General features: G+C 36.6%; 3 protein-coding genes and 1 long non-coding RNA gene across 4 annotated transcripts; 1 reads left to right on the forward strand and 3 right to left on the reverse strand.

Moving 5' to 3' along the window:
* Positions 1 to 413: 413 nt before the first annotated feature.
* Positions 414 to 1,322, reverse strand: LOC101887796 (uncharacterized). Its single transcript, XM_005183385.4, has one exon. The coding sequence runs from the start codon at positions 1,094 to 1,096 to the stop codon at positions 584 to 586; it is 513 nt and encodes a 170-aa protein (XP_005183442.1). The 5' UTR covers positions 1,097 to 1,322; the 3' UTR covers positions 414 to 583.
* A 3,735-nt stretch (positions 1,323 to 5,057) lies between these two features.
* On the forward strand, positions 5,058 to 5,661 carry LOC131801879 (uncharacterized). The gene is made up of 2 exons (XR_009341946.1): positions 5,058 to 5,375; positions 5,438 to 5,661. It is a non-coding gene; the product is annotated as an uncharacterized LOC131801879 (long non-coding RNA).
* Positions 5,662 to 8,632: 2,971 nt separating this feature from the next.
* On the reverse strand, positions 8,633 to 12,982 carry LOC101901752 (transcription initiation factor TFIID subunit 11). Its single transcript, XM_005183381.4, has 2 exons — positions 12,659 to 12,982; positions 8,633 to 9,420 (listed from the first exon to the last, which is right to left on the reverse strand). The coding sequence occupies exons 1-2, from the start codon at positions 12,960 to 12,962 to the stop codon at positions 8,798 to 8,800; spliced, it is 927 nt and encodes a 308-aa protein (XP_005183438.2). The 5' UTR covers positions 12,963 to 12,982; the 3' UTR covers positions 8,633 to 8,797.
* A 6,939-nt stretch (positions 12,983 to 19,921) lies between these two features.
* Positions 19,922 to 26,096, reverse strand: LOC101893999 (uncharacterized). Its single transcript, XM_059120892.1, has 3 exons — positions 24,789 to 26,096; positions 23,007 to 24,714; positions 19,922 to 20,079 (listed from the first exon to the last, which is right to left on the reverse strand). Exons 2-3 carry the CDS (start codon positions 24,556 to 24,558, stop codon positions 20,024 to 20,026), a joined length of 1,608 nt encoding a protein of 535 aa, XP_058976875.1. The 5' UTR covers positions 24,559 to 24,714; positions 24,789 to 26,096; the 3' UTR covers positions 19,922 to 20,023.
* Positions 26,097 to 26,637: the final 541 nt, after the last annotated feature.

The raw sequence follows: 26,637 nt of genomic DNA on the forward strand, positions 1-26,637 counted from the left end.
ATGCCAAGATTTTAATTTTATCCTTTCGAATAATACAAAAGGTACTAAAATTTAGTACTTTTTACTACTTATAGTTTGAATTTGAAAAAAAAGAAAAACTTAGCTACATTTCTCCTATACCCCATCAGCCGTCATCATGCCAAATTTCTGAGTTCTAGCTCTATTCAACTTACCAATTTTTAGTACTTTTTGTACATTTTTAGTTCAAATATTTGAAAACCCAGCCTTATCTCACCCCCACACACTCACAAATATTGGCCTACATTCAACATTTTAGGAATAAACTTAAATTAAAGGGTCAAATATGAATATTTCGAGGTGTTGGAAACGGAGTGACAAATCTAATATGTCTCCAGAGGAATGAGAGAGGGTGCAAAAACATAATATTAATTTCAAAGCAAACAAACACACAATTCAAATCACAGCGTAACTTTATTATAAAATACAAAAAAACTTAAATATACAACTAATTTTCAACATAAACAAAACACACACATATTCACTTTTATTTTTGGAAAAAAAAACAACGCAATTTCTGATATTAATTTCATTTCTGTTGTAGCGAATCGGTTTTTTCTCTTTTCTACTTCCTCACTTGTTTGCAATTGCCCAACACATCCAATATAAACCCATGGCCACATTCCTGATCGGCTTTCAATTTTTCGGGATTTATCATTTCGACATTTTCCAAAACGAATTTCTTATCCTTATGTGGGACCAATTCGGCCGAGTCCTTGCTCAAATGATCCTTAAAATCGTGGAACTTGCTTTCGAATTTTGTGTGCAACTCTTTGGATTTTTCTGTGAGTTTTTTGAAACCATCTCGCACATCTTCGCCCAGCTGTTTGGTCTTCTCCTTGACGTTGTCACCAAAATCGCTGGCAGTTTTCTTAAATTTACAGCCCCATTCCTTGAAGACGCCCTTCACTTTGTCGCCGGTATCCTCGGAGCTGGCTATTTTGGGTCCAATGCCAGGTATCTCTGAGAGAGATGGCAATATCTTGTCATCACATTCAAATAAATCCGCTCTTACATTGAGGGCCGCCGACAGGACCAAGAGCAGTGTGATGGTAATCCATGAAAATGAGCGTTTCATTTTAACTTCAAAGAAAACTCAGGCGTTTAATTTGACTTAAATTTGAACACCAGCTATAAGGTTGTTGTTGAGCGGTATTAACTAATTTTTTGTTGTCTGCTTTGTGTGTGCGATTTCGTTGAGCTTTCGCGAAAAACTGATGTTCGTATGGTTGGCCTTAGTAGTTATCCGACCAATTTATTTATTTGAGAAATTCGTCTGGCTTTGTTATACGATTTACAGTTTTTTAATTGAATCAAAATTAAATGGCCTACCACTAATTCATCCTCTCACTCACTTCCGCCCAACTACTTGGGCTGATCAGCGTACATATGTTAGTATGTACGAGTATGTATGTAGTTATGCGTCATTTCTAGAGAAAGAAATTTGTTGTCGGCATCGTAGTTGCCGCCTCTTTGTATATTCATTGTTGTGGTTGCAAATTTCACAATTAGAATAACAGTGGAACCTTGGGCAAATGCCAGCCACTTCGTATGCGGAACAAGTAAAAAAAACTGTAAGTTCGGCCGGGCCGAAGTTTGAATACCCTACACCATTTGGAACGAATTTGGCAATTTTTCAAAAAAATAAAATCCGTTAAAAATTCCCGTAAAATCATAAGAAATACCGAATATAGCCGTATATTAAAGGTCTATACGACGACATGGACTTGCATAGGCAAAATCAATCAAAATACCGAATATAAGGAAGTACCATTATATCGTGGCTATATCAAAACGTGGGCCTGCACAGGCAGTTTTCTGTCATAGGCTGTAGTATCCTCTGCGAACTCTAAATCCCAAATTTGGGAAAATTCTGGTGAATAATGTCGCTAAAATCATGAAAATACCGAATATTGGGAGGTACCCTTATATTGGGGCTATACGAATACGCGGATCTGCACAGACAATTTTTTGTTTTAGGCTGTGGTATCCACTACGAACTTTAAATACCAAATTTGTAACATTTCCGTTGAATAATGTCGCTAAAATCACTAAAATACCGAAAATAGGGAGGTACCATTATATGGGGGCTATACCAAAACGTGGACCTACGTGGCCCATTTTCAATACGAGAAGTCCTGCAGACATCATATACATTTGAGTAAAATTTTATCCACCTACTTCATTTCGTTCGGAAGCTAGAGTGATTGCCACAGACGGACAGACAACGCTAAATCGACATGGAATTTTATGCTTATCAAGAATATATATATACTTTGTGGGGTCTAAAATGTATATATCGAGGTTTTACAAACGGAATGACAAACTTAATATACCCTCCATACTATGGTGGAGGGTATAAAAAGGACTTTATATTAAGTGAAGTTCTCTGTGATGTCTTTGTAGAGTATGGACATCCAAATTCACGTCCTTATCTAAATGCCACCCACTCACAGTGGTCTCTCTACCCAAATAACGGTTATAGACCCATGGTCTATTTGGACCAAATCCATTTCAGGACATTTGGAAACGATCTGGGGTTGTCCGTCAGTCTTTTTGGCTGAATGGTGCGCACGTTAACACATAGTGTTGTAAGGTGAAACAATGTTGCAAAATGGCCACTGTTCAGCCCTAAACTCTAGCGCCATGCTAAATTCCGTCGATGAGTCTATAATTGTAAAAAATTGGGAATTTTTTTGTTTTCGGTCCTTTTCATCCCCTGAATAACAATGGACTTTTATTCTGACCTTAACCCCACCTCCATGCTAAATTTTGTAAAGAGCGGTCCATAATTGCGACCTGTAGCGTGATTACAATTTATCGTGGACAGACAGACATACATAGCTAGATCGACCCAGTTTGAAGAGAATGAAAGATCCATATATAGTTTCGTACGTCTTGGATCGATATTTCGAGGTGTTGCATAATTGTTGACCCAATCAAAATTAGTGTTGTAGGTTAAAAATATAAAAGTATCAACATTACTTTGCTGATGTTTTAAAAAGGAACTAAGAGACGTCACTGATTAGCACTCTATACTTTTGTGGCAGATCCCACTGTACATGAATGCGAACTTTTATCGTAATTGAAAAAAAGTAAATATCTAGCATTGTTGTTTTTGTTACTATTCAGACTAGAGACTAGTTATGTTTCCAGAGATTGAATTACTTAAGAATATCAGTGTTTTCAATTGTTGGACAGTGGCATACTTGAGATAAGATTATTTGGTTCAAAATTTGGCGGAAATCATACCCGATGTCTTAATTGCGACCATTTTTCTTAAAAAATTGTAAATACATGTGGAATAAAATAAAACAAGTTAGAAAATATAAGTCGGTTTGCCGACACATGTATACCTTCAGTCAATGTTCGATTATTTAAATATATTTTGACTTCTGTTATAATTCTATGTAGTAGGTTCCGAAGGAATAGGCCAATATTATCCATTTCATATAAATATGATATAAATATTGCTACGTGTCAGGTTTGGACTATATTGGTTACTTCCTTCGCTTTATATGAGGTATGTGATAATTTTTAGAAAATGTTAAAAGTGTGCGTGAGGTGCAACATATAGTCGATCGAATTATTATCAAAAAATGCATTCCTATGTAGGGAGGTACCCGAAGGAATGGTCCTATCTCTACCATCCTTATAAAAGATCTGGAATGGAATCGGATGTTAAATTCACAAATATTCGGTATTTTGATGATTTGTTTCACAATTTTCAGCGGAATTGTTTCATATTTGCAATTTGAAGTCCCTAATTGGTACATCCGACATCCTATGACAAAAAATCGCTCATTTAGGTTCACGACTTCATATAGCCCCCATGTAAGGGTACCTCCCAATATTCAGCACTTTAATAATTTTAGCGACATTATTCAACGAAATTGTATGTATAGGTCCACGTTTAGGGCCGATATAACAGTGCCTAGTGATATTCGGTATTTTGATGGTTTTACTCACTTTATTTACGTATTTGAGATGAAAATGAGAATTTACCTATTAAATACCGAGTTGAAAGTTTTTTTAATTTATATCATTTTAAGACTATCACAACTCTTAAGTATGTCTCCAAATTCACTCTTAGACCCACTGTGCCACATATTTTCAACGGCGTAAACATTATTATGTAATATGTGTGTACACACACTTTAAGTTAGAATTGGAATTTTGCACATATAAACATTTATGGGGATAAATATTTAAAGCAACATTTTTAGTTTTGAATCTTTTGACATTTTCGATACCCGTATTTTTAATTAAACGCGCTGTGTGATGTTGAATCATTTCAAATGAATTTGTTTCCTTTAAATCGAAACAGGCAAAGACTCAAACAATGTTTTCTCAAACAATTTAAATTGAGGAAAACATTAAACGGTTAACGAAATCTCACAGGTATATTGAGTAGTAGTTTTCAGATGGATAAAAGACAAATTAGAAACGAAAATACCAATATGCTGGTAATGGGGAAACAAACCCATAGAAATATCTGATTAAATTTCTCCAAATGTCGAATATCGTGGGGGTAACATTATATAGATATGAGGTAATACGTAGACCAATATAGGCAAATTTCGACTGGTGGCAATTTTCTATGGCGGTTATATGCAATCGTAGACCCATTTGCAGAATTTTTCATCAGATTGACAAGTGCATATTAATAATTTAACACATAGGATTCCAGTCAAATACATTGAAAAAGATGGCTAAAATCAGCAAAATACCGAATATAGGGGGGTTCTGTTATATGGGGGTTACACGATATCGTGAACTTTATAGGCCATTCTCCTTCAAGGAGTAAGGTATATGAAACGAGCTTCATGTGCAAAATATCAAACAATTCCATTTAAAAATATGGCTTCAATCATCAAAATACCCAATACTAGAAGGTAACGTTATATGGGAATTTTACGATATCGTGGTCCGAATTTGATGGGCTATATCGCAGGCCAAAGACTGATCTATTGAAACTTTACTCTTCCTATCTTAATTGTGATTATCAGGTATGTCACAGAAGTTTTACGAAATCGATTTATTTCACCTTTTCCAAATCGTTACGATTTGCTTTTGCTTCTTCAGCACTCGTACGTTTTGGCTAATCCGGAAAAAAAATCATTTCACATTTTTGAAATAAAAATATGGTAACTCTATGAAAAAAAGTCGTAAACAAATTATTGACAATTAAAAAAGGAGTTTAAATTGTTTTTTATAATATAAACACCAAAAGTAAAAATGCCAGGGGCTTCAATACTTGCTGTAATGGATGAAGAAATAAATCAGCGGTCTACTGAAAAAAATCGTCGACGGACATTGAGGAACGCATCAGATCCTTTATCTCACTCAAATGCAGAGTAAGGATCCACCAGCAATGAGTTATTTTCAAATTTATTTTAATAATAATTTATTTCTACAGATTTATAACTTATTATCGGCTAAATAAAGAAGCTTTTGTTTTAGTTTTGGAAAAAATTTCTCCCCACCTCAAACGTTCCAATATACCGGCTATTATCCAGCTTGCAACAACGCTTAGGTTTTTGGCTACGGGTGCATTTCAAGGAGTTATAGGTAGAGATGTGGAGCTAAGCCTTGGGAGAAGTACAGTTTCTACAATTATGTGGAGAGTTATTAATGCAATTGAAGCTGAAATTTGGCCACATTGGATCAAATTAAGAATGTCTTCCGAAGAAAAAAGAAAGTCGAAATTGTACTTTTTTGCTTTTTGGTCTGTCAGTTGTACATTTCTACACCTTCTTCTTCAACACATATGGCAATAATTCAACAATACAAGTCTGCCGTTCATTTCTGCATATTTTTTTGCGTTTTCATCATGGATTAGAAAAATAATAGATTTTTTGTAAAATAAATACCAAAAGCATGTTCATTCTAAGAGAATTTGGTTAATACAATATTTTCTGTTAAATGTATGTGTCTTCTGTTTATTTTTTACGTTAAAATCACTAAACATTTCAATTTCACCCTGCTTTTTGAAAGTGATATCAAAACGCAAAATTTTTGCGTTTTCCGTTTTTTAGAGAAGCTAAAACCGTTTTCGTTTTCACTCTTGAACGATTTTACATTCTGTGACATGCCTGTATAACTGACAGACAGATAGGCGGACGGACTGGACTAAATCTGGCTTTGTACAGGGTGAGATAAAAAACTGCAACAAAGTCAAAGACCATAATTTTTACATTTTTTTAAATTTTATTGAATGAAAGCAAAAAATGTCGGAAATAGAATAAGTTTATATTCGTTCGAATTGGTCACCTTTGTCACGAATTGTGACCCTCAAATGGCCAATGAAACCGTCACATGCTGTCCTACTGTTTCTCTGCGGTATTTTGGCCCATTCCCGGCGAAGCGCTTGCTTGAGGTGATCGACACTTTTGTATTTTTTAGTGCCAACCTTGCTTTTGAAAATACTCCAAAAACAAAAGTCCAACGGATTGGTATCCGGAGATTATGGTGACCATTATGCGATGGAAATGAAGCGAGGAAACTTATTTTGTAATCATTCTTGGGTGGCGCGAGCTGAGTGCGATGATGATGAGTCCTTTTGGAATGTCCAAGTTCTGCAGCCAAAATGTTTGGGTGCCCAAGGCTTTAGTAGACCCTCCGAAATATTTTCGCGATAAAATTCGGCATTTATTCTGATGACACGGTCGATTTATACGACCGGATAGCGACCATCGGCTGTTATGGCGGCCTAAACCATCACCATGGCCGGCGCTTGAGTTTTGGTGGCCAACCGAAGGTGCACATTTTCAGCTGACCTCTTTGGGAAGTAAACACGATCATTTTGTTTGTTTACAAACTGCTGGACAACGAATGTTTTCTCATCGGAGAAAACTAAATTCGGCAGTTCCCCACTTTCGTCCAAGCGAAGCAACTCTTTAGCTCTTTTGAGTCTATTTTGTTTCGGTCACGGTGTAAGTTCTTGCACTTTTTGGAATTTCAATGGCTCTACCCCGAGCTCAATGGCTTTACCCCGATATGTTCAGCTCATGAGCCATTTTTACCCACTGCGACGCGGGTTTCGATCAAGTCGCTTCTTTACTTTTCGAACTATTTCTGCTGATGTTGCTGTTTTCTTCCGTCCACTTCCCTGACGTCGGGCTACGCTACCAGTATCACGGTAACGAGCGATAGTACGAGACACCAAAGATTTATTCCAGCCAAATATAAATAAAGCACACTATCACGCTTGTATTCCATCACGAAAAACTTTTTTTCTGGAAAATTCGCAGCAAAATGCTTTTGTACGCTTGTAAGCAATATAATGAGCTGTCACTGGAATAATTTTAACAGCTGTTGGACGAGTGGCTTAGAAATGACAGCAGTCTGAAATTGGTTGCTGTTTTTCATTTCACACTGATCAGCCTGAAATTCTATGTCGATTTAGCGATGTCTGTCCGTCTGTTCGTATATCCGTCTGTGGAAATCACTCGAGATTCCGAACAAAATGAAGTAGTTTGAAAAAATTTTACTCGAATGTATAGTATGTCTACAGGACTTTTGGTATTGATTCGTAAGTATTGATTCCCTATTTTCGGTATTTTGGTGATTTAAACGACATTATTTATCGGAAATGTTTCAAATTTGGTGTTTGAAGTTCGCAATGGATTCTACTGCCTATGACAGAAAATTGTCTATGCAGGTTCACGTCTTCGTATAGTCCCCATTTATCGGTATCTCGCCATATTCGATATTTTGATGATTTTAGCGACATTATTCACCGGAAATATTTCAAATTTGGTATTTGAAGTTTGCAACGGATACCACAGCCTAAGACAGAAAATTGTCTGTGAAAGTCCAAGTTTTTGTATAGCCCCCATATAAAGGTACCTCATGATATTCGGCATGTTGATGATTGATTTTAGCCCAGCCTGTCCATCCGTCTGTTGTAATCACGCTAGACTCAAAACGAATGAAGGTAGGAAGCTAAAATTTTAAACCGATCTGTCTTTTGTCTGCAGGCAGGTCAAGTTCGAAGATGGGCTATATAGCTCCATTATGTTGTATAACTCCCATATAACTGTACTTCCCGACATTCGGTATTTTGATTATTTTAGTCACATTTTTCAATTGCATTGTATTAAAATCCACCGAAGGAGTTCCGCCTGAGTGCATTAACAACTGCAAAAGAATTGTCTATATAGGTCCACGATATCGTATATCCCTTATTAAACGGTTCCTTCCGATATTCCATATTTTGATAACTGTAGCCACATTTTTCAATGAAATTGTCTGAAAATCCCTCTGAGCACTTTACCCTCTGGAAGAGAATTTTCTGTATAGGGCCACATTTTAGTATAGCACCCATATAAGGTGTTTTGATGATATTACCGACATTATTCACCAACATTCTTTCAAATTTCGTATTTGAATTTCTGAATCGTTACTACAGGCTATGGCAAAAAATTACTTTTCCAGCACCACGTCTTCGTGTAGCCCCTATAAAAGGTTTTCATTTGTGAGATATTTTACGACTATTTTTTTTTTTTTTTTTAAATTTTTTAACTTTCTTCCGAATGGTGGAGGGAACTTAGCTGTGTTTTTGCTTGTTTTTTTTCCTACAAACTTTTGGCTGAGATACAAAAAGAAAACACACACACACAAATTTTTGTTTTTATTGATACGATTTTTTTTGAACATCTGTCTGTCATAAGTGATTTATTGTAAGAAATGAACAACTGCAGCTTTTGTAAGATACGCAGTATTTATTTTGTATGAAAATTAAAAGTTTTAATCCCTTTTTTTCTCAGAAAAGCTCCTAAAACAATTTAAAAGGATTGAAAACGGATGCCGTTGTGGTCTCCTCTTTAACTGTTTCCTCTTCCAAGTTGTAGTCTTTTTCATTGGAATACGGCATGAAATCAGTTTCAACATCTTTCTTATCATAGTCTTCGTCTTCGTTATTTTCCTCGTCATCAGTGCCATCATCGAAACCATTGTTTCCCCAGTTGTCTTCTGTTTGCGGTTGATGAGGATCTTCGCCATTATCATCATTTTCCTCGTCCTCAGTGCCATTATCGAAACCATTATTTCCCCTGTCGTCTTCGGTTTGCGGTTGATGAGAATCGTCATCATTTGCTTCGTCAAAGATTTCATTGAGGTCAGGATTTCCCCAGTTGTCTTCATTTTGGTCGTCGTCAGTTTCCACGTCAGCAAAATCATCATCGATATCATTATTTGAAGATGGAGTTGTAGATGAAGTTGTGGTTGGAGTTGTAGATGGAGTTGTAGATGGAGTTGTAGATGGAGTTGTAGATGGAGTTGTAGATTGAGTTGTAGATGGAGTTGCAGTTGGAGTTGTAGATGTAGTTGTATATGAAGTTGCCCGGGGCGTTGTGGTTTTTACTTTATTGGCACGACGATCCTCCCAGTATTGTACACCTTTAAAAAAATAAATAAACCAGGCACCACAATCAGAAAAAAGCATCCAAGTTCGACCGAGCCGAACAATACCCTCAACCATTTCGAAGGAATTTGAAAAAGAAGGTCCATAGTCCCAAATAACTGTAGCCGCTGATTTTTTTCTTTTTTGGCTCCCAATTTTAAGCCGAGTTTGCTGTATGTTCCCAGTACATACGTAGGAAACATCCTTGCAGATGCTGGTATTAAAATTTGGTATTTGGAGTCCATTATGGGTACTACCGCCCTCAACATTTCCGATTCAATTTCTAGTCTTCGGTATTAGAACATATAACGGTAGTATGTCTTTGGGCATTTGTTAGTAACATTGGCCAAAGGACGAACCCTATTGAAATTGGTGGTATATTGTGCACCAAATGGACTGAATTTTGGTACAAACGATCGGATTCAGTCTAGAAGCAAGTACATTAAATTTGGAGAAAATCGGGTCAGATATAATTGCAGCTGCCATATGTATTTTGCAACCGATTTGGTGTTTAAGTCCCTCACGTTCGTAAAATGCACCCCACAAGAATGATATTGGGTACCAGATATCAGATATAGCTCAGAAATACTTCTGCCAAATTGTACCAAGATCGATTCAGATTTAGATATCGCTTCCATATATATATCCAAATGAACTGCATTTTGGCACTTCTCACGGAATCAGCCTAGAAGCAAGTACATCAAATTTTGAAAATCGGTTGAGATATAGATATAGCTCCCATATATATGTTTCTTCCGATTTGGGGGTTTAAGTCCCTCACATGAGTTATATGCAGTCCACAACAATGATTTTTAATTCCAAATATCAGATACAGCTTAGAAATGAGTGCCTAAATTTTTTCAAGATCGGTTCAGATTTGGATTTAGACCTCTCATATATCTTTAACCGATTTCGGGTTAATTGTGCATCAATGGGCCAATATCAGTCCAAATGGCCTGAATTTTGGCGCATCCGATTGAATTCAGTCTAGAAGCAAGTACATTACATTTGGTGAAAATTGGTTCAGATATAGCTATACCTCCCACATACATGTTTCATCCGATTTGGTGATAAAGTCCCACACATGCACAATATGCACTCCACAAAAAAAAAAAAAATATTTCATACCGGACATCAGCTACAGCTTGAAAATATATTTGTAAAACTTTATGGAGATCGGTTCAGATTCATATTCTTCATACGATTTAAAGGTTACTGTCCACCATATAGGGTGAGAAGAAAAATTTGCAACCAACTTCAGACTGCTGTTATTTCTAAGCTACTCATCATAAAGCTGTCAAAATTATTTCAGAGATAGCTTCTTACATTGTCTACAAGCCTACAAAGCATTTTGGTGCGAATTTTCCAGAAAAAAAGTTATTCGTGATGGAATTCAAGCGTGATAGTGTGATTTCTTTATATTTGGCTGGAAAACCACAATTGATTTATCGTGAATAAATCCTTTGTGTTTCGTACCATCGCTCGTTACCCTTATACTGGTAGGGTAGCCCGACGTCAAGGAAGTGGGCGGAAGACAACAGCAACATCAGCAGAAATGGTTCGAAAAGTAAAGAAGCGACTTGATCGAAACCCGCGAAGCAGTGGCCAAAAAATGGCTCGTGAGCTGAACATGTGGCAATATTCCATTCGGCAAATATTAAAAAATGAGCTCGGGGTAAAGCCATTTAAATTCCAAAAGGTGCAAGAACTTACACCGCAACAGAAAGAAAATAGACTCAAAAGAGTTAACGAGTTGCTTCGCTTGGTCGAAAGTGGTGAACTGCCGAATTTGGTTTTCACCGATGAGAAAACATTTGTCCAGCAGTTTGTAAACAAACAAAATGATCGTGTTTACTAGGCATAGAGGTCGGCTGAAAATGTTCACCTTCGGTTGGCCACCAGAACTCAAGCGCTAATCATGGTGCCTTAACAGCCGATGATGGCTCTCCGCTCGTATTAATCGACCGAACTATGTCGCGAAAATATTCTGGAGGGAGTATTAAAGCCTTGGGCATGCAAACATTTTGTCCGCAGACCTTGGACGTTCAACAGAACTCAGCACCATTGCTGAGTTACAAAATGAGGTTCCTCGCTTCATTTCCAGCGCACAATCTCCACCACCAAAATCTCCGGTTATCAAACCGTTGGACTATTGTGTCTGGAGTATTTTGGAAAGCAAGATTGGCACTAAAAAATACCAAAGTGTCGATCACCTCAAACAAGCGCTTCGCCGGGAATGTGCCAAAATATCGCAAAGTAACATTCGGGCAGCGTGTGACGGTTTCGTTGTCCATTTGAAGGCCATAATTCGTGCCAAAGGTGACCAATTTGAACAAATCTAAACTTATTCTAAAATTTGATGCTATTTCCGACATTTTTTTCTTTCGTTCAATAAAATTTAGAAACAAATGTAAAAATTATCGCGATTTGTTGCAGTTTTTTTGTCTCACCCTGTATATGAGATCTATGGCTATATCTGAATCGATTTTCACCAAAATTTGTAGTAATTGCTTTTGAGCTGAATTCCGTTGGAAGTGCCGAAGGGCTGATATTAGCCATTTGGTGCGCAATAAACCTGATAACGGATAAAGATATATATGGGAGCTATATCCAAATCCGAACCCATCTAGACAAAACCAGAAAAACTTATTTCTGAGCTGTATCTGATATCTGGACCCAAGAATTTTTTTGTGGAGTGCATATAGTGCATGTGAGGGACTTTAACACCAATTCGGATAAAACATGTTTGTGGTAGCTGCAGCTATATCTAAACCGATTTACACCACATTTGATGTATTTGCTTTTAGAGTGAATTCGTTTGGATGTGCCAAAATTCAGGTAATTTGCATTTATATTGACCATTTGGTGCCTAATTAATCCGAAATCGGTTGCTCTCATTCAATAAAATTAAAAAGTGTAAAAATTATGGCGTTCTGAAGCCATGATACCCATTCAAATATGGTTCATAGTTTGTAATATATAATAAATACCCCATGTCATTTTTTTGTTGCGGGAGCTCTACTTTAAAGGCATGGTGGTCTAGGGCATTATGTGTAGGCCCCGCCCGATTTTTGACTTTTATTACTGTTTTTTTTTTTTCGTTTTGAAAAACATTTATATAGCTCTTAAGAAATCACCCCCGAGCTACACACCCTCAAAATTGTTCACTACTTCGTAGTTTGGTGCCTTGAATGCTTGTTTTTTCCATTCATTAATGCGGATACTTATACTTACATTCTTCCAACTCACGATGAAAATCGCAAAATATAAACCGATCTAACTCCTCGTCTGACATGCGGTACGGTGTGGCTGGTGGTCTGCGTTGGGTTTCGAATATTTCATAAACTTCCACCTGTTTTCTGCCCTGGATTGGTTTTCGGCGTATAAATCGGCGATATAAAATTGGTACATTTGGATCACCATCTTCCGTAGCTCTACCTTGACCCCATGTGGGCATTCCATCGACATGGGCAAGAGTGAAAGTGAAAAAATACACCACCACTAAACTGATTGATAATACAGACAGAGATGCGTTCATGGCGATTGCGATTTACGAAATGAAATGAAATTGATATTCGCATTTTAATAGAATATTTTTATTTAGAAGAAAAAAGCATTGCAAATGTATGTGTGTGTATGTATGTTTTGCTGATAATTTTAATTAAGTTCTTGATCTTCATGGATCTTCATTTAATCTCAATTTTCATTATAATATACACTCAATTTTATAGCATACTTTAGGGGATAAGTGTGTTAAATTGTTTGTTATTACGACAGGGTGTAATGTAAATTTCTAATTCATATTTATATCACCTTGTCAATTCACTAGTAACTCCTCGAAATAATCACCTTAGTCCCTATAACGTATACATACTCTTGATTAGCGTAAAATAGTAAATCGTACGCCTGTCTGTCCATCTATCTATCGTACGAATTGAGATAGAAGAGCAAACATTTGTTCAGCTTCGTATAAGTCCGTTACATTCTGACTGCATATTTTTTAAAGGAATTGTTTGAAATATGGTATTTGGAATTCGTAATGGGTTCTACCTCCTGAGGGAGAAAATTGTCTCATGAGATCCAAGGTTTCCCAGGGCCTCCATGTAACGATACCAAGGGATTTCCGTTATTTTGATGATTATATCCAAATTTTCCCATGTAATTCTTTCCCGTTGAGTATATATAGTTTGCAATGGGTTCTAACTTCAGTGGAGGAAAATTGTGTATATAGGTCCATGTTTATACCCTCAGACATATGGCATATACAAGGTGAGATGAAAAAACTGCAACTAACTTCAAACTGCTGTCACTTCTAAGCCACTCGTCCGACAGCTGTTAAAATTATTCCAGTGACAGCTCATTATATTCTTTACAAGCGTACTGAAGCATTTTGGTGAGAATTTTCCAGAAAAAAAGTTAATGGTGATGGAATTCAAGCGTGATAGTGTGATTTTTTTATATTTGACTGAAAACCCACAAGTGGGTACTCTAGAATTTAAATGTGAATAAATCTTTTGCGTCTCGTACCATCGCTCGTTACCGTGATACTGGTAGCGCAGCCCGACGTCAAGGAAGTGGACGGAAGAAAACACCAACATCAGCAGAAATCGATCGAAAAGTAAAGAAGCGACTTGATCCCCGCGTCGCTGTAGCAGACAAAATGGCTTGTGAGCTGAATATTTCATTCGGCAAATATTGAAAAATGAGCTCGGGGTAAAGACCTTGAAATTCCAAAACGTGCAAGAACTTACACCCCAACAGAAAGAAAATAGACTCAAAAGAGCTAAGGAGTTGCTTCGCTTGGTCGAAAATGGTGAACTGCTGAATTTTGTTTTCGCCGATGAGAAAGCATTCGTTGTCCAGCAATTTGTAAAAAAAAAAAACAAAATGATCCTGTTTACTTGCCAAAGAGATAAGCTAAAAATGTGCACCTTCGGTTTGCCACCAAAACTCAAGTGCTTGCCATGGTAATGGTGTGGGCCGCCCGAATTAATCTACCGTGGCATCAGAATAAATACCGAATATTGTCGCGAACACATTTTGGCCGCAGACCTTGGACATTCCAACAGGACTCAGCACCATCGCACTCTACACGCGCCACCCAAGAATGGTTGCAAAATGAGGTTCCTCGCGACATTTCCAGCGCACAATGGCCACCTAATCCTCCGGATACCAATCCGTTGGACTATTATGTCTGGAGTATTTTGGAAAGCAAGGTTGGCACTAAAAAATACCAAAGTGTCGATCACCTCAAGCAAGCGCTTTGCCGGGGATGGGCCGCAGAGCAACATTCGGGCAGCGTGTGACGGTTACATTAGCCGTTTGAAGGCCATAATTCGTGCTAAAGGTGACTAATTCGAACAAATCTAAACTTATTCAAAAATTTGATGATATATCCGATATTTGTTGCTTTCATTCAATAATTTTTTTAAAAAAAAATGTACAAATTATGGCGTTTGGCTTTGTTGCAGTTATTTATTTCACCCTGTATGTATATATCATTTACCTTATATAACATGAAAGATCTTCAAATCTTATTCAAATTTTGCAAATCCTTATATTTGTATTAGTTCTAGGTCGGGTGCAAAAATATCTAATATTGGCCCTCTTCTTCTGGTACCTCCCCCACAAGGGGTGAACACTTTGAATAATAATAACTCTAATAAAATGTAAAATATAAGGCATATTGTTTTCAGGTTTCGCACGTCCAAATATTTCTACCAATACAAGCTTGGGTGTAAAGACGGATTTTATCGGACCAATCCCCCACAACGAGTCATTTCGAATAATTACATATTTCTTAATATGCGAAATAAGCAGCCGGTTCGTTTTAAACTTCGGGTAGGTTCCAGAAGGATCGGACCGATGTCTACAATCTTCGCAAAAGATCTTGTGGTGATAGAAATATTGAAATGTGTCGAGTTTGTAAAGAAATCGGATGCTGTTGCGTTCTACGATTTTCATAGCTATTTAAAATTTTGAACCGATGTACTAGAAGTGGTGATCCGTTATATTGGTTCTTTATACCAAATATAGTATTGGTGGAAATATTAAGATGTGCGAAATTTGAAGACCACCGGACATTTTAATAGAGTTATAATTGTTCCAAGTTTTGACCCTTTGTGGAAAGTTACCAGAAGGAGTGAGTCGATACATCGCACCTTCACACCAAATCTTGTGTTAGAAAAAAATATTCAGATTTATGAAATTTGAAGAGAATTGGATGGTTACTTCGTGTTTCATTAGTATTCAAAATTTTGACCCGTTGTGGGTGTGGTACCAGAAGCAGTGATGCGACCTATCTCATCTACATACCAGCCCTAGGATTGTTAAAATTATGGATGCTTATATTGCATTTTATAAGCAATGAGGTTATTCACGGTGTTGATCCTTTGTGTGGATGGTACTAGAAAGAGTCGGCCTGTATTATCCATTTTTACACCTGGCCTAGCGCAGATAAAATTTTAGAATTTGCAAAGTTTAAACAAAATCGGTTGATCATTTCTTGTTCTGTGAGGTAAATAATTTTCTTTCAAAATTCCGTCCTTTTGTGGAGGAGGTACCAGAAGGAGTGGACCGATATTGTCCATCTTCGTACTCGATCTAAGTATAACAAGTAAAAAAACATTAAGTTCGGCCGGGCCAAACTTTTAATACCCTCCACCTTAGGGTAAAGGAAACATTAGAGCCCATTATGACCTACATGTACCAATTTTTAGACATATTTATGGGAAAATGTGCCAAAAATCATCAAAATTCCGAATATCGAGAAATACGGCTATATGGAGCTATACAAAAACGTGGACCTATACATACAGTGTTGCGCAAAAGAGCTAGAACCCATTAAGACCAACAAATACCAATTTCTAGACAAATCCGCGAAGAAATGTGTCAAAAACCATTAAAATACCGAATATCGAGAGGTACCGTTATATGGGGGCTATACCAAATCGTGGACCTATACATGCAATGTTTGCCAAAGGATATAGAACCCATTATGTCCTACAAATGCCAATTTTCAAACAAATCCGTGAAAAAATGTGACAAAAATCAACAAAATACCGAATATTGGGAGGTACCGTTATATGGGGACTATACCAAAACGTGGACCTATAATTACAATGAGTCGCCATACGAACTGGGACCCATTATGACCTACAACTACCAATTTTCAGAGAAATTCGTGAAAAAATGTGTCAAAAATCATCAAAATACCGAATATCGGGAGTTACCATTATATGGGGGCTATACCAAAACGTGGACCCATACATGCAATGTTTCGCCATCAGAGCTGGAATCCATTGTGACCTACAAATACCAATTTCGGGAGCTACCGTTATATGGGGACTATACCAAACCGTGAACCGATATATATCATTTTCAATACCAACCATCCTAGACACAATACAAATTGCTCTGCTAAATTTTGGCGCTCTACGTCAAATAATGTGGGCTGTATCGTGATTTCAACAGACAGATAGACGGATATCGTTAAATCGACTTAGAATTTTATGCTGATTATAAATATATGTATATATACTTTATGGGGTCTACGACGAATATTTAAGGATGTTACAAACGGAATGACAAAGTTAATATACCCTCCTTTCCAAGGTGGAGGGTATAAAAATAATATTACGATGTAACAAGTTTGAATCAAATATGATGCTCCCTTCGAGAGTTATCGTGCGCATCAGCCAGTCAGACAGACGGACGGACGGACGAACATCGTTAAATCTACTCCAAACGGCCTGAAACGGATTTGGTCCAAAGAGACCTAGGGTCTAAAACCGTTACTTTGACTAGGAACGTTTTGGCCGTATCAAATTATAAATACCCTGACTAGCCATATGGCTGACCAAGACTATCTATAATAATGACAAAGACTATCTGAGGATCTAACCATTAAAAATGTTCTCTAACACTTTCATTGACAATGAAATTGCCTCGTTCAATAAAAAAGTGGCAATAACAACAAAAAAGAACATCAACCAAAAAAAAAGCAAAACAAATGACTTCAAGTCTAAGGCTTTGTCGATATAGCAAAACAATGTAGATGGTTAACAAAATAAAGTGACGAATGTTCTGTGAAAGAGTAGTCTTCGGCAGCACATTACCATACATACATACATACATACGCAGACATATTCAAGAGATTTGAAATTATCTCAGTGATGGACATTTGAAGTGATTCATTTCATTTTATAGTGACTTTGTGTGAAATGCAAAGCAAGAAATTATAGATATAGCTAGATATTTATAGGAATCTATTATAAATGAAAATTCAACAAATAAATTTTAAATTTATTTTCGTTTCGTGTTTTCTGTTGTTGTTTATTTATAACTTGTGGGAAAATATATTGTTTTGCTTTCTCACAGCTAGCCAAGAAACATAATTCAAACAAATAAAAAGAAAAAAAATTTAGGATTAGTGATATATAATACATACATATGCGAATGACTAGTTAGCATATACATGCTTATTAACTGAAAACGTCTTCTATAGCTGGTGGATATTCCAACTTGCTTTTGTCCCAAAAGTTAGTAACACATCAATTTTTTTGGCAGTTCAACTTTCAATAAGTAGTCACTTACTGTTTTTTTTTTCTTATCGGAAAATTACTTTTTAAATCCTAATATTTTTATGAGTGCTTGGTCTGGTGCGAATATAAATAATATGGGCCCACTCTATATAGTACCTCCCCCACAAAGGGTCATAAAATAAGTATCTGATTTCTTTCAAACTCGGCACATCCCAATACTTCTGGTTTGAAGGGTGTAATTGGACATTCCAACAGGACTCAGCACCATCGCACTCAGCACGCGCCACCCAAGAATGGATACAAAATGAGGTTCCCACAATGACCACCAAAATCTCGGCTGGATATTCCAACTTGCTTTTATTTTAGCAAAAAGTTGCTAACACATAAATTTTTTGGCAGTTCTCTTTTCAATAAGAAGTCACATTTTTTTTATCGAAAAATAACTTTTCAAATCCTAATATTTTATGAGTGCTAAGTCTGGTGCGAAAATATATAATATTGACCCACTGTATCGAGTACCTCCCCCACAAAGGTCCAAAATTTGGTATATTTAAAACTCTCATAAAATGCGAAATAACTGTCAGATTCCTTTCAAACACAACAAATCACAATACTTCTATCCAAACAAGTTTCTAATATGAAGATGAGATATATCGGCCCACATATTCTGAGTCATAAGCTATCATATCATATAATTTGATAGGTCTACTTAAACCAAATCAGTTTCAAGACATTTGGAGTTGATCTAGCAATGACCGTCCATCCGATGTGGTCCAAACTTGGTACATCGTAATATATTACATCAAACTTAAATCGAGTTCGGAGATGGTATCGGTCCACTTCCGCTTTCGTTCCATCTTTGACACATCTCTATATTTCTACCAACACAATACCATTTTTTTAAAGATGGTAGAGATCGAACAATTCCCCACCTAAGTTTCAAGATTTTGTAAATTTTCGTTAAATCTCACACAGAAAACATTTTTGCTAACACCTGTTGTGCATATCTGCAAAACCCCTTCCGTTACCTCACCCACAAAGGGTCACAATTTTCAATACTTTTATCTGTCATAACTTGACAAAAAAAATTGTGTATGCAGGTCCACGTCCCCCCTATGGCGGTTTCAATTAAACGGTATTTTTAAGTTTAAAAGCTAAGTCCGGCCGAACTAACGTGCCTTTTTACTCGTTAAACCTTGTTTTATTTCGGGGACGTACTAGTGGGGGAAATCTCAATGTCATTAATTTTTATCAATAATATATTCGGAACTACAAGAGATATCAACACATTTGACAAATTTTTGGAAAGGCAAGAGTATAATGTCTATATCGGGTCGAAAAACCGGATATTTCCTCCTCAAAAAATGTACTCCGCCGTAATAAGATTAAAAATACCTACCCCATAATGGGGTTTATGTCCGCAATCATTGTTGGATGGGTACAACCGCTAACCACTAGTTGGATAGGTATTTCCATTAATGATACCCATTCGCATATCAGCTTTCTAGAACCGAATAAAAACCGGATTTTGTATCCGAACTTTCTGGTTGAATAATAACATTTTCCCCACAAAAAAATGACTCTTCCATAATCAGGTTGAAAATTCCTACCCCATAATATCCGCAATCGTTTTGGACATAATCCCCACTATTAGGGAGGTTATGCTCTCTACTTTCTGGGGATTGTGACCGATTTTTTTCGGGCATAAGCCTTATTCATTATGGGGGTTATGACCAAAAAAAGTCATAATCCCCATAATTTTAATGGGGATTAAGCCCGGGGAGATTATGTCCGCATCGTAATATAGGGACTATTATATATAGCTAATATAACCTATTTTCAATATCAATATTCTTGCCATAAAACAAATATTCTGGTATACCAACTGTCTTAATCATTACTTTACATCAAAATGAAATCAAATATGTTAAAATATATCGGGAACATTGACTATATTTTCGGTTTCTTTTTTATTGTTCTTTTTTTACTTTTTTATTTACAATCTTTTAGTTTTATGCAGGTATTTACATTACAGATCATGTCGATATGTTTTTCTTTATCTAATTTTACCATTACGTTGATGTCCTACAGAGGAAATACTCGTATTAAGATCTAAATATGAAAGAAAGAATACAAAAATTATATTAGTATTAATCTATACAAATACATGGTGTCAATATATGGGGGGAATTCCAAGTGAAATCGGACAAATTTTTGATTTCATTTATTTGTTGGCTTAATTGAAGCTCTTATCCAACAGAACATTTTAGCATATTTAACCAGATGGATAAGGTGATATTTTAATATTAGCCAAAAAGGTCTTTTTTGTTCTATCTATCCACAAAAAATATGTATATATAAAAAATATGCACAGAGGGCTTTACTGCCATTTTCAAAATTTAAAATAAATGTTTTAACATTGGAATTTCTTAAAAATTAATTATTTTTTAAGTTCAATAACAAAATAAGTCCTGTCATTATGGGATACAAGGAAATGCAATAATTTGAATTTATGAAAATCTGTTCATATTTTATCACTGTGCACAATTGACTAGTTTATTAAAGGTTCAATTAGACGTGGCATACAATATTGCCGTAGCCATAACCAGCCCTATAACCGTACCCACATTTAATATTTTCGATTAGCGGTGGCATAATCATAAAATGATGTATTTTACATATTTATTTATATTCCAAAAAATATTCAAATATTCATATTTTTCGCCCTCGCTCAAAGAAAGCGAAATAAGCATCCAACTCTCTTCAAATTTCAAACATACAAACATTTTTTCTAACACAAGGTCTGTGGTGAAGATGATAACACCTTCTGTTACCTCACCCATAAATGATCACATTTTGTGTCATAACTTGCGAAACAAGTCAGCGATTCTTTACCAGAAACCTGGGATGAATATGGAATTTATGGTTTCCCACAAAATTTTATATAAGTGTTAGATTTTCTTGACATTTTGCCGATTCGCGAGGGCGAAAAATATAAATTAATAAGTTAAAGCGTATCAGTCGGTTTTGCCGACAGATATATACCCTCACCCAATGTTCGATTATTTAAATATATATTGACTTCTGTTATGATTATTCAAATTGTTGACCCTCTATGTAGTAGGATCCGAAGGAATGGTCCAATATTGTCCATTTCGTATCAGACCTAAATAAATATGTTATAAATCTTTCAACTTGCCAGGTTTGGACTATATCGACCGCTTTCTTCATTATATTCGAGATATGAGATAAATTTTAGAAAATTTTAAAATGTGCGTGATGTACTGATATAATCGACCGAAGAAATCCATTTTCACACTTCATCTAATAAAGATACAAATATTGGAATCGGCAAAATGTCAAGAAAATCTAACACTTATATACAATTTTGTGGGAAACCATAAATTCCATATTCATCCCAGGTTTCTGGTAAAGAATCGCTGATTTGTTTCGCAAGTTATGACACATTGAAACTGTGATCATTTATGGGTGAGGTAACAGAAGGTGTTATCATCTTCACCACAGACCTTGTGTTAGAAAAAATGTTTGTATGTTTGAAATTTGAAGAGAGTTGGACGCTTATTTCGCTTTCTTTGAGCGTTTTGTTTATCCAAAACTTTGACCCTTTGTGGAGGAGGTACCAAAAGAAATGGTCCGATCTCTACCATATTCATAACAGATCCTGTGCTGATAGAAATATTTAGATGTACCAAGTCTGAATAAAAACGTTTTATGAGCTTCACAGATATTCAAAATGTTGACCTTTTTTGGGTGGGGTACCAGAATGAGTGGACCGATATATTTCATTTTCAAACCAAATTTTGGGTTAATACAAATGTTGTGAAGTGTGTAATTTGAAGACAATCGGTCTTCTTATTCTGGTTATAACTATTCAAAAAATTGACCCTATGTGGTGGAGGTACTTGACAGAATGGACCAATATTGTCCATATTAGGATTAGCAAAGTTTTCGGATCATCCTTTCTTTTCTGTGCAGTAAAATATTTTTTTTTTTAAATTTCAACCTTTTGTTGGGGATTTACCAGAAGGAGCGTACCCCATCCAATTCTTACACCCGACCTTGGGTTAATAAGGAATTTGTGATATGTGTAATTTAAAGACAATCCGACTCTGATATATCATTTTATAAGAGTTATAATCATTTAAAATTTTGACTTTACGTGGCGGAGGTAATTACTTGATGGAGTCAACCTATATTGTCCATTTTTGTTTTTATTTAATTGATTTTTTTTTTTTAATTTTCCACCTTTTTTGGGGCTGAGAGTAACAGAAGGAGTGGGCCGATATTGCCCATCTCCGAACTCGACTTAAGTTATATAATAATACTACGTTGTACCAGGTTAAGACCAAATCGGATACTCCCTTCGAGAGTTATCGTGGGCACCAGCCAGTCGGATAGAGAGACGGACGAACGGACATCGCTAAATCAATTCCTGGAATGGATTTGGTCCAAAGAGACCGAGGTTTTAAAACCATTATTTCGGTGAGGCATGTTTAGCCCGTATCAAATGTTATATGCCCTCTCTAGCCATATGACTGTGGATATAAAACTGATGAATAAATATACAATAATACGTTGTTATGTTATGGTTATGGCAAAAACACAAAATTCACTTCGTATCTACGGTTAGGGTTATGGGTATGGCGTTATGATATGTAATAAATAAACCATATGATTGGTTTGAACAACTGTTTTATATGGTTATGGCAGGTCTAACTGAACCTATAATAAAGAACAATCAGTGGTTTTGTTATGGTTACGGCAAAAACTCAAAATTTAATTGGTATCTACGGTTAGAGTTATGGCTATGGCGATGTGATAAGATTGATTTAAAAAGCTGATTTATATGGTTATGGTTATGGCAGGTCTAACTGAATCTTAAGAAGTACAAAAATACATTTTTAATATTTGTTTTTTGTTGTTGTCATTTTTTTAATTTTAAAAATTTTCATTTCGATTTCGCTTGGAATTCCTTGGAATGTATGTATGTATGTGTGTGGTGGACAGTTACAACTCACCTTTGGTTTCGTTACGTTTGTAACGACGATGATGGACACAGTTGCAGCCACCAGTTTGAACAATTGTCTCTTCCGGTTCAATAATTTTTGCAGGTCTAGCTCCTTCCTTTTCCAGCCCCTCAAATGTTGGCTCTTCTTCTACTGTTTCTTCCAACTTGCTGTTATCTTTCGCAATAGCAGCTGTTTTTGGCATTGCCACTTCCTCCTCTGACGAAGATTTATCCTTACCAAGTAATAACACATTATTATCGCTTAGAAGGCGACGAACTGGCAAAAGTTTACGTCTTCGCTCCTTAGCTGAGGCCGTGGTTGAAGCTTCAATCAATGGACTGCCAGCATCGAAAACGGGCGGTGTCAATGACAATTTGGGTGGAGTTTCGTTTCTATTAATGCTATCACTAGAGGAAAGATATTTTTGCGGTTTTCGCCTTGGCCGCCGGGAATTTTGACTACTGGAACTATCTTGATGCACTATTAAAGTACCAGCTTCATCAGTGCGCAAGAAATAACGTGGACCCTTAGGAACGTCGGCATTGGTGTCCTCATCTTCCGATTCGGGAGAGGAGAAACGACCCTTTTGAAAACTCAAACGTTCCAGTATTGAATTACTTGATCTACTCGATAGCCTGCCCGAACTCTGGGAACGACGATATTTTCGTTTCTCTCTGGGGCCCGACGACGATGAGGTTGGCGTTGTGGTGGACGGTGGAGTGGGCAAAAAGTCGGGTATTTTTGAATCATGATCAACATTGAATCGTACACCCTTGAGGGAGGAGGAACGTGGTGATGAATCGGGTAAATCGCCAATATTCAAATCGATGGGTTTGCGGCTGTGGCTGCGACTTCGTTGGCGCAATGTTGTGGCATTGCTCGATGGTGTTGTGGAGAAATTTGTAAAAGTGGAATTTTTCCTGGGTGTCGGCGGCACTTCTTCGATTTGAAGGCCATCGAATTCCTTCTCCAAAGCTTTGCGTACGGAATGCGTTAAATTTGTGGTGGCAGATCTGTGGCGATTGTAGGGACGTTTTTTGGGTTTCTCTTGATGGGGTGGTGGCGGTTCGTAGTCTTCTTGTTTGTAAATTTGTTCGGAATTACCATCTGGACCACCGCCACCACCACCGGGTGGGGCATCAACCAAAAGATTGCCCTTGTGATCGTAGAGCAATATGCGTGGCAAGGCAATATTGGAACATGATTTCGATGTTGTCAGTTCCCATTTCCAGTGATTGGGCTTACGTAGCTGTAGGCTTAGTATGTTGGAGAGGGGATCATCATCAGCATGGGGGTCCTGGTTATGCTGGCTGGTCTGTTCAACATATTCAATATCATCCGAATCATTGTTGTCGAAGTCGTAGGGGGAATATTTGGCATTAATAGAGGTTTTTATTGCACCAGGTGTACCAGCTCTTGTTGATCTTGACGTTTTCTTGGACGTTGTTGTTGTTGTGGTGGTGAATGAGGAATCAGCTGTTGCTGATGGTTGTTGTTGTTGCTGCTGCTGGTTCCAACGCTGATGTCGCCGTCGTTGTTTGTTCATAAACAAATCTGACATTGTAAAATTGCATTCAGGAAACACTTGTGCGATTTTGTTCGTGGTTAACACCCACCCACCTCACAGTCAAAGACTTGGCCACAAACTTGTGAGGAACGACCACGAGAACCAAATCTCCTCTTCCCGCTCACAATGAAAGGCGGCGGGCCTCAAAGTCTATTTGAAAAATTAATGATTCAGTGTAAAATATTTTGTTTTCGTTTTCTTTTGTTTTTGTTTTTGACATTCACATGAATTTCTTGGGCAAATCTTCTTTGCCAGCCATTCATCCATCCACCTGTTGTCAGCGTAAAGTATTCAGCTACTCTGTCATCGGCATGAACTCATTTCACGGATACTCTGGTGGAAGTGGAAGAATAAGTGCAGCTATGTTGAGGTTGGATACATATACCTATGTATGTCACCACCAGCTAGCCATAATAATGACACAGAAATGCGGCGAATAGGGGACAACGGACGCGTCTTGCGTTGCTTGGCCAAATGTTGAAGATCAACATTTAGCCGCTGGCCCAGAGCCAACTGCCACAGCAACAAATAAACAAAAAATTCTTAGTTTTTTGATTTTAGATTTCACAAAATATTTGGTCTTCTATTTATTTCAGATCTCAATGAGCCGTTGGCAGTTTATTTTTATAGTTTGGTCTTTGCCTCCCCCCTCCGGCAGCTGTTTATATTTAGAATTATTTGGTTTTGTTGCTGTTTTTTTTTTTTTAATATTTTGATTGGGGTCCCTCACCAACAAAATTATATGAATATGTTGTGACGCCACTGATTGGGTTGCTAAAGTCAACAACAGAAGAGATGGTCGGTTTGTTGTGTATTTGTGTTACATGTGTACCCGTTTGATCCAAGCGAAAGAGAGTGAGAGAGACAGTAGGCAGGTCAACAATCACCCATTGATGATCGGCGACTCTCGAACAACAATTGATTTCAAGTGGTTGACAGGTTTTTTTCTTTGGCGTTTTTCAATGAAACTTTTCAAAAGTAATTGTTTTGGGTTTTCAAGATTTTCTTTGATAAAATTTTTGAAAAAAAAAAATTGGCTCATTGAAATTTTTTTTTTCTGGGGGTAAATTTTTTCCGAATTAAATTGGCTTTTTAGCATAGATACATTTATGTTTTACTTCAGTGTATGTATTTTCAAATATCCAAAATATTTTTCCGTTTTCAATTTTCGCTTTATTTATTTTGATTGTGCGTATACATGACGTTAACCACTGGCTATGATGACATTTGCATATAAACAAACACAAATGGCGTTCTCTTGTTATTATTTTCTTCTTTTATAATTTGTTTTCTGTATATGATTTTTTATTTAATATTATTTTTTTTTTAATTTTTCTTCATTTTCTCGAGTATCTTTTCACACTGGCACTCTTAACAAGGCAACACCACGTCCGAAAGTTTTAGAACATTTTGTCCAATTGCCTGCGAGAAACTGAGCATCCGTTTGATCATTCGATAGAGATTTAGCATTGCTGCGTATGATCCCGTTGCTCGTTTGTTTGTCCGTTCACAGCAGATGAGTACCAATGTGTTGTCGTGTCGTGAGAGCCAACTGAATGACCAACCGTTTTCTTCTTTGCATTAATTGTTTTTTCACGTTCGCACAGTTCGCATATACTCAATATCTATTCACATATTATTTTGGCAAAAAAAAAAAAAAAAAAAAAAAAAAATGCTTATGTTTCTCCCACAATTCTTTTTTCCCCTAGATTAGATACTCGCCAGGGTTAGGATGTGACCCAAGGATCATAATTCATAGAGATAAAACGCAAGTGTCATAGAATGGAAAACATTACTTATAAACACATATCAAAGAGCAAATTTTAGAGCGATAGACATCGTTTTTCCTAATATTATTAATTAATGGACATTAATGGATATTAATTAATGGACTCATACAAAACCAAGCAAAAAACCTTGAAAACCCTCCACCCTTTGGAACAAATTTTGAAATTTAAAAAAATAAAATAAATAAAATCTGTTAAAATCTTAAAAATACCGCATATAGGCGTTATATTGGGGTCTATACGAAGACGTGGACATGCAAATGCAACCGTTGTCACAAGCCATTAC

The sequence above is a fragment of the Musca domestica genome, unplaced genomic scaffold, assembly GCF_030504385.1.
Source record: "Musca domestica strain aabys unplaced genomic scaffold, Musca_domestica.polishedcontigs.V.1.1 18, whole genome shotgun sequence".
NCBI classification, from domain to species: Eukaryota; Metazoa; Arthropoda; class Insecta; order Diptera; family Muscidae; genus Musca; species Musca domestica.

Excerpts from the sequence above, each read along its gene's own strand:
- LOC101887796 (XM_005183385.4), bottom strand. The coding sequence starts at position 1,096 with ATGAAACGCTCATTTTCATGGATTACCATCACACTGCTCTTGGTCCTG.
- LOC101901752 (XM_005183381.4), bottom strand. The coding sequence starts at position 12,962 with ATGAACGCATCTCTGTCTGTATTATCAATCAGTTTAGTGGTGGTGTAT. Across the intron at positions 9,421-12,658 it reads TCATCGTGAGTTGGAAGAAT|GTGTACAATACTGGGAGGAT; the intron begins GTAAGTATAAGT and ends ATTTTTTTAAAG.
- LOC101893999 (XM_059120892.1), bottom strand. The coding sequence starts at position 24,558 with ATGTCAGATTTGTTTATGAACAAACAACGACGGCGACATCAGCGTTGG. Across the intron at positions 20,080-23,006 it reads CAAACGTAACGAAACCAAAG|ATCTTAATACGAGTATTTCC; the intron begins GTGAGTTGTAAC and ends TTTCATATTTAG.